The sequence below is a fragment of the Bolinopsis microptera genome, chromosome 2, assembly GCF_026151205.1.
Source record: "Bolinopsis microptera isolate Bmic1 chromosome 2, MBARI_Bmic_1.0, whole genome shotgun sequence".
NCBI classification, from domain to species: Eukaryota; Metazoa; Ctenophora; class Tentaculata; order Lobata; family Bolinopsidae; genus Bolinopsis; species Bolinopsis microptera.
Genome location: NC_087073.1, coordinates 17,654,739 through 17,667,291, shown reverse-complemented (window position 1 = coordinate 17,667,291; position 12,553 = coordinate 17,654,739). Strand labels below are relative to the sequence as shown.

At 38.6% G+C, this 12,553-nt stretch overlaps 2 protein-coding genes across 2 annotated transcripts in view; both read left to right on the top strand.

Moving 5' to 3' along the window:
* LOC134826290 (mitochondrial potassium channel ATP-binding subunit-like) overlaps positions 1-12,553 on the top strand; it is a 48,751-nt gene that overhangs the window by 16,651 nt on the left and 19,547 nt on the right. The window contains exons 2-6 of the mRNA XM_063838619.1: positions 7,661-7,880; positions 8,288-8,486; positions 9,681-9,826; positions 10,096-10,312; positions 11,842-12,025. Coding sequence (XP_063694689.1) covers positions 7,726-7,880; positions 8,288-8,486; positions 9,681-9,826; positions 10,096-10,312; positions 11,842-12,025 — 901 coding nt within the window. The 5' untranslated portion in view covers positions 7,661-7,725. The remainder of the gene's footprint in view (positions 1-7,660; positions 7,881-8,287; positions 8,487-9,680; positions 9,827-10,095; positions 10,313-11,841; positions 12,026-12,553) is intronic.
* Positions 3,281-6,148, top strand: LOC134811266 (metabotropic glutamate receptor 7-like). The gene has a single exon (XM_063818041.1). It carries the CDS (start codon positions 3,297-3,299, stop codon positions 5,850-5,852), a length of 2,556 nt encoding a protein of 851 aa, XP_063674111.1. The 5' UTR covers positions 3,281-3,296; the 3' UTR covers positions 5,853-6,148.

Here is a 12,553-nt window from a genome sequence, read left to right as displayed (position 1 = left end):
AAGAGTTTTTGTCCTTATCAATACCAGCTCTTCTTATTAGCTCTAGGACAAGTTCTTTACGCTGGAGCTCTCTCTTCTGCTGTCGATCTGGAGCTGGAACACCCTCTTAAATCTCTTGTTCCACACAGTTTACTCGACTTATTCAGTTATTTTGTTGCAAATCGAAGAACTGGAAAGGAAACTTTACCGGTTCTTGCATCTGACGTGATTTCTTGCCGATTCTACAAAGCTCAACTCGGGGGTTCTTCCAATGATTCAATAATTCAGCGACTTTTGTATTGCTCTCCTCATTGACCTCTCGCATAGCCCAAAGACCATGATGTTCCTACCCAACTCCCCCTCCAAAGCAAATTTGCTTGGCAATGATTATTGGATTCTGTAGCAAATGAGCTGAAGTTCTCGCTACTACGGAATTCACCACATCGCCTAAAATTTGTTTAACTGAAATGACTTCTTTCTGATAACCCTCAAAAAAACCCAGTTTGGAGATGTTCGTTAACTCTATCGCCTTAGGAAGTCTTCTTGCAGATATTAGTTGCTCCTGTGTTTTATAACTTGGTCCTGCAGCTGTATCATCGGACTGCTCTGACTAACGTGTACCCTCTGATTTTGATCCATGTTATGCTGGTGTTTCCATGAGCTGCATGGCTTGCAAAAACTTTGCGCTAAATCCCTTGTTACCAATTTTGTTCACGCTTCCTGTTTAGTTCTTGAACACAGAGGCCATTTAGGTGCGATGGTGCGGGATCGCACAATTTACCGTTTTTCCGCAATTTCGATAATTTATTATTTTCACGCAATTCCGCAATTTTGTCATTTTCTGCCTATTTCGCATAATTAGCATTTTCGCGTAAATTTCGGCATAATTTTGAAATTTTCGCGTTACGCTTATCGGGTGTACAAACCAACTTTAAAAACAAAAGGAAAAAATTTTTATAAAGAAAATACTTTGGAAAAAGGGAAAAAAATAAAAATTTTTTTCAATAAAGGTTTCTTTTTCTGGTTGTTGATCATTTTTTTACATTTTTTCAAATTCCCGAATGTTTTTCCCGTCTAAAAAAACGATTAAAAATTTTTTAGTTAGGGGGGACACGAAAAATTTTGGTTTTTTATGGATTAAATTTATTTTAACTAATAATCGAAAGTTAATTTAACACTTTAGGCATTGGTCATGCAATTTGAACGGTGAGTAATTTTATAAGAAAGTGTTTTTATTTACTAGTAATTTTAAATGAATCAAAAAAAACCCAAAAATTGGGTTAGGGACCAACTTTGCCCTTTTTAGTTTTAAAATGGGAAAAAAAATTTTTCAGCGTTTGGGCCCAAACTTGAAAATTAAAATTTGTTTTTCGTTTTAAACCGTTTTTTAAAGGTTGAAAGTGTGGGATTATAAATTTTTATAAAATTCCGAATTACTTTCGGCGTTTAAAAAAATTCCGAATCTTATGGAAGTAAGAATTTCCAATGTGTCTTATCGAAGTGAGTGAAAGAAACACTTGTGGCAATTTTATTTACTGATACTCTTATTTGTAAAGCTATCCTCGATACATATGCAGTTACAAAGTGAGATAACTGTTTACAACAGGGGTCGAATTCACAAAAATAACGTAAACCATTGATTTAAAGCTACCGCCGCTCCTGCCTCTTGATTGCTGAAAACATGGATTTTAAGGCATAAAGAAGCATTGTTGAGTCCTGAAACCAAGTTTAATCGATTTCTCGTGCAATTTTAGGTCAGGAATGGTCATCAAAATAAATTTATAACAATGTCGATATTTTGGTAATTTCTAGCTTTCTGCCAGATAATAAATTTTCGGTTTCTATAGGGGTTAATTAGGTATAATCTACAGTACAGCTGTACTTACACCCACATTCACAAGCATGCAAGCTCACCTGGTCCAATGAGCAGGAAACGGAGAACAAGGTCTGGTGACGTCATAGTCACGTGACCTCAGGCTCATAATCACGTGACCTCAGACCCAATCAATTGGGTTCTGGCCTGGTCAGCCCCCTGTCACCCGATCTTGAGGTGACGTACGACACCTCGTTAACCCAATCAATGTCTGGAAGGCTGCAAATTTTCACATGCCAAATCCCTAAGATTCTTAAAGAGTTGTACGAGATGACGATACATAGAGGCCGCAGAATTATGAGGACTACCAGATCCTGGTGGAACCTAAGCGATCCATGATATCACGACAGGCCCTACGCCCACGTGCAAATTAGGCAAAAAAGCAAAAGGTTGCACAGTAACCATGGTAACGAGGTTTGTTACAAGCGCATGCACGTGCAATGATTGTTTTAACGTCATTTTGATCGGTTTTGTGGTAATTACGTTGTGTTCAGTGCGAGATATATTTTAATCGGCTGTATCTTCGGTTGTGATGGATATTTTTTTATACGATAAAAACTTATTATCAAAGGATACTATTAGCTTCCTCCCTGTGACCATGGGTTTTCTAGTCTTACTTATAATTCAGAGAATTCTTTCTGTACGTACACTGTACACTGTACGACCGCCCACGTGCAAATTAGATGAAAAAAAAGGAATTTAGGTAACAACTAAAAGGTTCCATAGCAACGGTGTTTAATGCACACATGCACGTGCAAAGATTGTTTTAACGTCATTTTGATCGGTTTTGTGGTAATTACATTTACGTTGTGTTTAAAGTGTTTTATATTCAAATCGGCTGTATCTTCGGTCGGGATGGATCTTTTTTGATGCGATTAAAACTTTCTTTCAAAGAATACTACTAGCTTCGTCCCTGTTACCACAGGCTTTCTAGTATATTATAAAGTTATAATTTGAAAGATTATCTTTATATAGTCCTTTCATCAAAACACCAAAAATAGACACAATAAGATGCAATGTCCTAACAAAGGAGCGACAATAACATAATAGACTCCTGTAGTTAGACCAAAACATATCCCAAAGCATGATTTTATGCTTTATAAAATCTAATTTGAATTCATTGCATTGTGACTGCACACTGCACAGCGATAAGTCACAATCTGAACCTCGAGACATTGCACATACATGTAATAATGAACCAATAATAAGATGCTTACAATTTTAAATTGAAACAATTTTAGGCTTGCAACATCTGATGAATATGAGGATATATTCATATTGTGATAAAAGAATGATAAACAATCCTAATAACCAACAAATTACAATTTTAATTCATGTCCGACGAACGTGTCCGTGTCCGTTTTGGTACTAAAGAACGATCGTGAATAAGATCAGTGGACCCGTTCTAATTGTAAAGAACACATCAATTGTGAGATATTGTGTAATGTTTGCAATATTTTTCCTCTTGGCCTTAGCTTTACCAGCGATAGCTGGTGAGGACGAGGGAGTTTGTCGGGTGCGGTATCTTGATACCCCAATTGCTGCAAAAGACGGAGACTTCATCATCGGAGGAATGTTCAATATAGGTCAGCTCGAGTACACAGACGATGATAACGGCACTAAAATACCAGTTCAAACTTGCTCTTACACTGGGATTAAAGAATATAACATCCAGAAGGCCATCGTCCTTAAGATGATAATAGACAAAGAAAATGAAAGATTCAAGAGGGATTTCAACAAGACTCTGGGATACGAGATGTATGACACGTGCATGAGTTCAGCTGTCACAGCAAGAGCCTCTGCTGCACTTGCTAGCAACAAAAAGGTTGTAGGAGTTTCTGGAGTCGACAGGAAAGATTACATCAAAGGATCTGCCCAAGCCACAGCTTCATTCCACATCCCCACATTCGTCTACATGTTTAATGATGATGAGTTGATGACAGCTAGTACATATCCAACTCTATTTTCCATGATCGACACGGAAGTCAAAGAAGCGGAAATAACTATTCGATTCTTAGAAAAGATGGGTTATCGATATATGGACATTTGGTACCACAAATATTCTAAAGATATGGCCGAGCACATATACAACAGCTACGTCAAGAAAGTAGGATGTGGACGAATAACTGATGTCACATACAAAGAACACATTCCAAGGATAAAGCAAACCTACAATGAAACTGGCCGAACTCCTTCACGGGTTCAACTCATTCTCCAAAATTCTATATCAACGTCCAAAGTGATGCTACAAGAAATGGTTGGTAACCTAGGATTCAGAGATAAAATCTACATACTTGGATTATCTAACGGGCGATTAAGTTACCTGGACGACTACGCACAAATCCTCAACAACTCTGGAGACAATACTCTTATACTTCAACTACCAGATCTCCTCAATATTAAAATGGAACAAACATTAAAAGATTTAAACAAAGATTGGAGACAGGTTGACAAACGAGACCTCATCGACAACATCTATGAGAAGGTACAGAGTTACAGATGTCCAAAGGATCAGGTCGAGCCAAAGAATTGCAAACTTACCAGTTGGATTCCCTATATGGTTGGAGGAGTTGAGCTGATTCTAGAATCTCTTCATGCCATTCTGGCAAAAAATAAACAACCCAAAGATGACTGTTTGATGGACTACAGAACAGAGCTGTTCGAAGAAATTTCCAATGAGAATAGAACGTTGAATGTTACTCTGGAAAAGAATGTAACACTACCCATCAGGATGTTCAACAAGACAGTCAATATGGGCTACAAGATCGGGGTCTACAGAACGAAGACAGGCAATTTCAGCACACTAGGAAGGGCATTTTTTGACCGAATAGAAGTCAGTGACGAAAATCTTCTAGAAAGTATATCAGGTTACAACAAAACCTGTTCGCATACCTGCAGGCCAGGCACCCATCGCCTTTTTGACGAGAGTGTCCAATATGTACCCTGCTGTTGGACCTGTGAACCTTGCAAGCTTGACCAATACAGCATCGAATATAATACCAATTTGTGCAAAGCATGCGATCACTCTATGTCAGCCATTGAGAATCACACTGCTTGTGTCTTGGCCCCAGAAATATATATTAGGCCAAATTCAACAACATTTATTGTGGGAGCTTCGAGTATGCCGCTTGGTATATCAATGGTCATTGTCTTCGGTGTTGTCATCTTTAGACATGAGGATAGGCCAGTTATCAAAGCTTCCGACCCAGGCTATCTCTATATGGTTCTACTAAGCTTGCTGATCGGGTATCCTACGGCTTTGACTCCTCTTCTCAAACCTTCGACCGAAACTTGCTCAGCGGAGTATTACTGCTTCGCAATTTTTGCTACTTTGATATCTACCAACTTGCTCTATAAGTGCGTTAAAGTTTACGATATTTTTGCTGCTGCCCAAAATTTTTCGGCACCCAAGTTAGGTGTGTTCCTTAAGAAAACAGGCCAGACTGCCTTCAACTTGCTCACCCTGTCGATAACAGTCATCATCCTTCTCATTGACAGCTACACCGGAGGTGGACCCAGCTGGGCCTTTAAGAGGTACCAGGAAGCGCCTCATAGACCCTGGTACCTAACGTGTACCAGCATCAATAGCAAGACCCTGATAATTCCAGTAGTTATGCCAGGTCTATCGTTCCTCATTACCCTGGTCCTGGCATTTAAGATGAGGAAGTTTCCTCACAACTTCAGAGAGTCCCTCAACATATTTTGTGCCACATTTGTGGTGCTGTTGTGCTCCATCATGTTCCTGGCAGGCTACGGTTTTTCTCCTCCAGAAGTTCGAGCTGTCCTGCGTGCTGTAGTGATCTTCATCACCTCAACAGCCTTCCTCTTCAGCATCTACATCCCGAAGATTTACATCCTTATGGACAAGGAAGTAAACGTCGAAGAGGAAAGAAAAAAGATTCGCGAGGGAGTAAAGCGCTATTCATCCGTGAAAGAAGGTCTTAGTCTGTCAGGCGTCGAAACAAAGGTCGCCATCAAAAATTGCAATCGTAAAAGATGAGAGGAGGGTCCTGTTGTATAATGTGGACATTGAACTAATAAAAGCACTGTTGTAAGAATATCATTCTATAAAAGCAATGGTGACAGTTTATAAATCTTCAAGAACTGTTAGCACGAGTGACTCATGTCAAGACCACTATGCTCTCTTGCAAGTGTGCTGATACACATTTAAATATTGCTACAGTAAGACCATCAATACCAAATTTTCCCAACATACAGGAACATTTATCTCTTCGGCCCGTGGAGGGGCCCCGGTTTGTCCCTCCTTTACAGTATCTTTATACCTTTATTATTACTATTTTTTCATACGTATTGTTATTTTTAAACCTTTTCGGCTCAGTGTGTTTTGGTCCGGGCCTTGCTTGCTGGCCCTGCCATGGCTCTCTAGCTTGAGCAGGTTTGACTTATATATACATATATATACAAAATGTTCCTTATCCGAACATCTCAGCGTATATTCAATGGCCCGAATATCATTGAGAGGAACGTCTTTAACAACCACAAAGGAAATACAAAATACTGACGTTTAAGTAAGTTGCCCGCTTATGTGAACCTGCATATAGTCATATTTTATGTCTATATTGCATTTGCATTAAATACACAATTTTTAAAAACTTTTCTTTCAAACAGTTTAATGGCATCTTTTGGGTAGAAAATTAACTCTTAGCTTAGTAAAAACATCAATCTTTAAAGTCATATCAACTGTTTTTTAGAGGTTTTCTATCCCGATGGACTCAAAACGCCCAGAAGGTTTCATAACTTATCTGTGATATATACATGTATTATCTTGCCGAATGTGACTGTTTTGTTTGCTTTTTCATCACATAGGTAGTCGGACTGTGATTTAAATATATAAAACTGTAACTGTAATTTTTCGAACATTATAATTTTCTTCATAATCGGGATTTATTGCGTTCATTTCACGGGGTCGGGTATCAGAGGAGATTTTAGGACTTGAAGCTGAACTGAACCAGGCGGTTTAACGACCACATTTAATTATTTGATAGGACCTTAAAAAACAAATTACCGATCATTGTGACACTGAACATCTGATAAAAACTCTCAAAAAGCCTAACTCGTGCAAAATTTTGACAAGAAATGAAGAAAACGTTTCGAACTTAAGCTAAAAGGTTTGTGTGCTCAGTTTGTAAAGCATCTGAGCTGGTTGAAACTGACAAATTCAAGAACAAAGATGGTAATTTATAAAACAAGTAACATGAAGCAGGCAGAGCATCCTTTTTTCAGTCCCCCCTTTTTTTTTTTTTTTCGAGTTTCTCGGTATTTTTTTACAAATATGATTTTCTAAACAAATTTAGTTCTGTATACGTTCGTTTCATCTTTGTATGTGACCAGCATGATGTTATTTTTTACAAATGAAATAAAAGGTTTGTTCTTTCTTTGTGAATCGATTGTGATGTCAAAAGAAGCAGTAGCAGTCGAACTGTCTGACTAACTTATTGTGCAGCTAAAACCTTTAATTAATTCAATTAGTCGTCTTTGTGAGGTGTATCGCACCTCCCTTTGTCACTAAGTGCCTCCTGGGCTATATTGCTTGGAAGTTGGAAAACACATGAGAATAGACCAATGACAGGAGACAATAATCTTTGCCATTAAGAGCAAAGCAAATAATGCATTAATTGAACTCATCACCACCATCCCTCCTCTTGCTATCTATACCATACTATACTATCTAGCTGTCCATTACAAATTACAAAAGCTCCGTTAGACCATCAGCTTGTTTGTCACAAATATTCAAACCACAGTGAACTGCTGACTGAGCTGTAACCTAACTAAATAACCACATTTCAGGCAGTGCGCAGGTGGTCCAAGCAGCGAGGTCTCTGAAAGGATGCAGTCCCACGTTTGTGGCGCTCATGTTTCCTGTGGGCTATTACTTCTGTGTCCCTTCTCTACGAGCTGCTGCTAAAGTCAAGACCACACAGAGACTGAACAGTACGGTACTAACCAGGAACCTGAACAGATACGAGGATGTGGGCGAGTTTCAGGGGGATTCTTTTTCTATTCTCAGGTAGTTTAGAGCACACTGTTTGCTCAAAGCACACTGTTTGCTCACTAAGAGCACACTGTTTGCTCACTAAGAGCAAACTGTTTGCTCACTAAGAGCACACTGTTTGCTCACTAAGAGCACACTGTTTGCTCACTAAGAGCACACTGTTTGCTCACTAAGAGCACACTGTTTGCTCACTAAGAGCACACTGTTTGCTCACTAAGGGCACACTGTTTGCTCACTAAGAGCAAACTGTTTGCTCACTAAGAGCACACTGTTTGCTCACTAATGGCACACTGTTTGCTCGCTCAAAGCACACTGATCAGGTTTCCCGTTACATTTTAAAAACTTGAAAAGATTAACAGTTAATGAAACTAGAGTAATCATTGAACCAATCAACAGTACACACTAACATTTCACCCTGCCAGGTATCTAAAAGACGATATCCCGGCCCTGATACTAGCCGTGTTGTTAGCAGCAGGGGTAGCCTACTACAACACCCTCATCCCCCTAGCACTCGGGAACCTCACCACAGCTCTCAACTCACTGAACTCTTACTCGCACGGCACCTTTCTCGGCACTATACGGCATCCTGCTCTACAGCTTCTTAAATACTACTGCTTTCATGTTAGTGTTTTAAACGCGTACGGCGTATCTCGATTCAAATACATACTTTTGGGTTAAATTTTACATCTTATTTATCTTTCCAGTTTTAAGTTTCTAGTTTAAGTTTCCAGATGGTATAAAAAATAAAGCCCACTTTTGCCGGCCTCCATATTATGTCATACCCATTTAACAATGGCCCCAACAACTTCTTCCTTCTGTTGTAATACTAATAATATTACTAATAATCTGCTTACAAAAGTCTGATATTTACACTGTGGTCCTCAGTGAGTACGTGTAAAACAGAAAATTCTTATAATTAGGCGTGTTAATTAGTCTTAGATCTTAGTACTCAGATCATACTACTATACTCACTTAAGCTATTAGTAATCTACTAAAAATAGTAAATAATTAATTTAAACTAATGCCCGGGCCGGTAATGGTGTTTGGGTATGATTATTGGTCCAGACATGCAGCTGCTGCTTACTTACTCTCACTAAATAATCGGTATATGATATTAGAAAGGTACACTGTAGACATCGCCAGACGAACATGTTGTCAGATCTAGACATAACCGTGTAATCATTTTACACTACCAGACATCATAATGATAAAATGTCGCTGCGAAGAAAATGAAGGGTCTGATGTTATATCCAGCACCTGGACAGATCCACTGAGGGAGGATTAAATCTCTTCATTGTTCAACCCTCCGTGATACACTTACGGTTATCTAATTAACTACCGAGTACTGTTATAATACATTTTATTAGATATTGTCGTAACTCGATCAAATAGTAATAGTAGCAGACCACCTGCTCTTCCGACCAGCCGATATATAACTAATTATAGACCTGGAGTGTTCAGACTTAGAGTTACAATCCCGTGATAACGGAGGATTCAGCCGCTGCCTGAAACAATTATACGAAATAACTAGACTTTAAATACCTGGACTTTAAATACCTGGAATTTAAATACCTGGACTTTAAATACCTGGAATTTAAATACCCGGACTTTAAATACCTGGACTTTAAATACCTGGACTTTAAATACCTGGAATTTAAATACCCGGAATTTAGAATTAGATACCTTTAAAAACCACCCTGTTCAATGTCCATGCTACGTTTACATCCAACATCAATCGTTAACATTAAAAAATAAATCTCAATAAATATTCCATAATATCTCTAAAGAGGGCTCCTAATCACATTTTCTCCCCAGGCACTCGGTACAGCTCTCTACATCACGGTCCTGTCTGGGATAGGAGAGAGGTTTGCTTGTCGGATCAGACTTGCACTCTTCAGGTCCTTAGTGTTCCGGGACATGTCCTTCTACGATACCCACAAAGTTGGAGAACTCATCAACAGGTGCGTGGTAGTTAGAAAGTAATTGATTTTTGTTGAGGTGTCAAAGTTGAGATTGCTGGCAGGCGATCAAGAAGCAGCTTATTACGATTTTTTGTTAGAATTCATTGTAAAGTGATTTAAAAGAGAGGCGATCTAGGAGCTGGACCTCTGCCATTTTAGAGATTGAAATAAAAATACCGATATATAGATTTCAACAGAGCACATTATAATACAGGGTACTATGTAATCTTAAAACTTAAACCCAATGAACTAACCCAGCTTCTTTACAGATTAACCGGAGACGTACAAGAAGTGAAAAGCTCGCTGAAACAGATAATATCCCTGGGTATCCGCAACACAGTCCAGTTCACTGGCTCCTGTATCTCCCTCTACAGTATCTCCCCCTGTCTCACTGCTGTGTTGTTCTGCTCTGCTTTCCTTCTCACCTCCCTCGGTAGTCTCATGGGGTCTCTCCTTAGAGCTGCTTCTAGGCATGCTCAGGATCAGGTTAGGAACATTTCTATTGTTTATAAAACTCTGTTTATTAAGATATACAAATCTTGATAAACAGAGTTTATTGTGCGGATTTCAGATAAGTTTGAACTGACAACTGGCTCTTTAAAAACTCAACCAGGCTACCTGTAATCTGCATGGCAATTGCTGTCATCAACTGTTATATATTAACTTACCTTACTCGGGAATATTATAGCGGGTTAATTTATGATTGGGAAAGTTAATGACCGGGAAAAATATGGCGGACTTTCCCAAAACCCGCCAAATTATCCCGGTCATGTATTTACCGGTGGCCGACCTTTCAAGTTTTTTTCAGAGGTCAACAAATTTTCAACCGAAATTTCTGTTTTTGTTACTTGTTAAAGAAGTTATTTCAATTTACAGTTATTGATATTACTCAGAAATAGAAAAAAAAGACACGTCTATTTAAAGGAAAATAAATCTAAGCAATAATAAGTCAAATCTTCATTAAAGCGTATTCTCATTCTCATTATCGCTAATGTCCCCGCCATTATCATTATTGATATCCCCCTGAGCTGCTGACCGTCAAATTCGAAGTTGTATTGTTGTCTTAACAAGACTTTCATTTTGTCCGCTAATGGGGCTACTGCTCTGAAGGTCAGCCGGAGCTTAATTTCCTGCCCACCGCTTGGTATTGGGGAACGTCTTGGCTTTGCATCTTCAACTGCTCCAGTAATCAATCCACCGTGGACCATGAAATAGTGGCACAGTTTACTCACTTCTAGCGGGATGTGGCCACAAGTTACTTTAACGGGAAAAACTCACTCTTTCTTTAGTCTACACACTGCACACGAGAAGCGATCAATCTTTAGTGACATTATTATTATAATATATATTATATATTATTATTATTTTCGTTTTCTTCTATAACATATAAATTGTTTTCTTCTCTACGATTCACTGATTCATGGGCAAGAGAAGTGAGAATCACGGTCCACCCTGAAATCTGATTTCTATAACCAAATTGTGATTTTTATAACAAAATTATGGTAGCAACCGCCAATAAAGTTACAGCCCTCCATCCACTGCTTCAAAAGTATTCTCTAGCACATATGAGACTTCAGGTAAAATATGATGATCACCACCCCCTTGGAACCCCATAATCTGAGTCGGCGGAATTTTTTATGACTGGTAAAATTTTTGACCGGGAAAAATATGGCGGAATCTTCCAAAACCCACCACTTTATCCCGGTTATAATATTCCCGAGTAAGGTATGTAAGTTATTGTGGATATTAGTGACCGGTGTGTGTTGGCAATTCTTTAAAACTCTAATAGTCTAATATCTGTAGTAAATGTGACCTTTTTTCAACATCAGAGAGCCAGAGCATAAGTCCCATGGCACCTGTTCTGAGTGTTCTCCTACCTGAATTTCAGTAGAATAGATGATTATAGAATTTCCTTCAATTTTATCGCCTTAATCATCCACAAAAGTACATGAATATAAGAGTAATTTTTCCCACTTGGGCCATATTAAATATTCAACTCCCTACCCGTTATCCAGGTGGCTGCATCGACTTCTCTAGCAGAGGAAGTACTGGGAAACCTGGTGACTGTCAAGAGCTTTGCTATGGAAGAGGAGGAAGTGGCGAAGTATGAGGGCTCTCTTGATACCGCAGCGACTGCATACTCGGGGTTGGGTATTGGTATTGGTCTCTTTACTGCCGCGTCTGCTCTAGCTACTAATGGTTAGAAATCTTTAAGTTATAAAATTATCCCTAATTTTTGATAAACTCTCTGAGCTGCTCTCGTGACAAATAGTCTCAATATTACTATACATTTTGGGGGCTTCAAAACATTGCTCAAGGTTCCAGAAACTTCTATGATAATTATGTTGTTCCAAAAATTAGCTTCAAGAGCAGTGTGACACTACCGGTTATATTAAATGTACTGTTTCTACCAGTAATTCCTAAATTACTGTTATGAAGAAATAACAGCCAGCGGGTTACAAACCACCCAGCCGTGGCTAATCGTACACAAAAGCAGCATTTCTGCCCCAAATGGGTACACAACTTCTCTTAATAATAAGATAATAGATGAACGGTTTACGAGCTTATTCATTTATGGTTTATTTAAGATTCGTAATGTTATCATCTTATCATCGTAAAGATCAGATAACCGGTCATATTCAAATTAAAGATCAAATTTAGTAGGAATAGTAGTATATTCGGTGCATGGTTAAGTTACGCATTTTTACGCAATAGAAGCTAGAATAC

Excerpts from the sequence above, each read along its gene's own strand:
- LOC134811266 (XM_063818041.1), top strand. The coding sequence starts at position 3,297 with ATGTTTGCAATATTTTTCCTCTTGGCCTTAGCTTTACCAGCGATAGCT.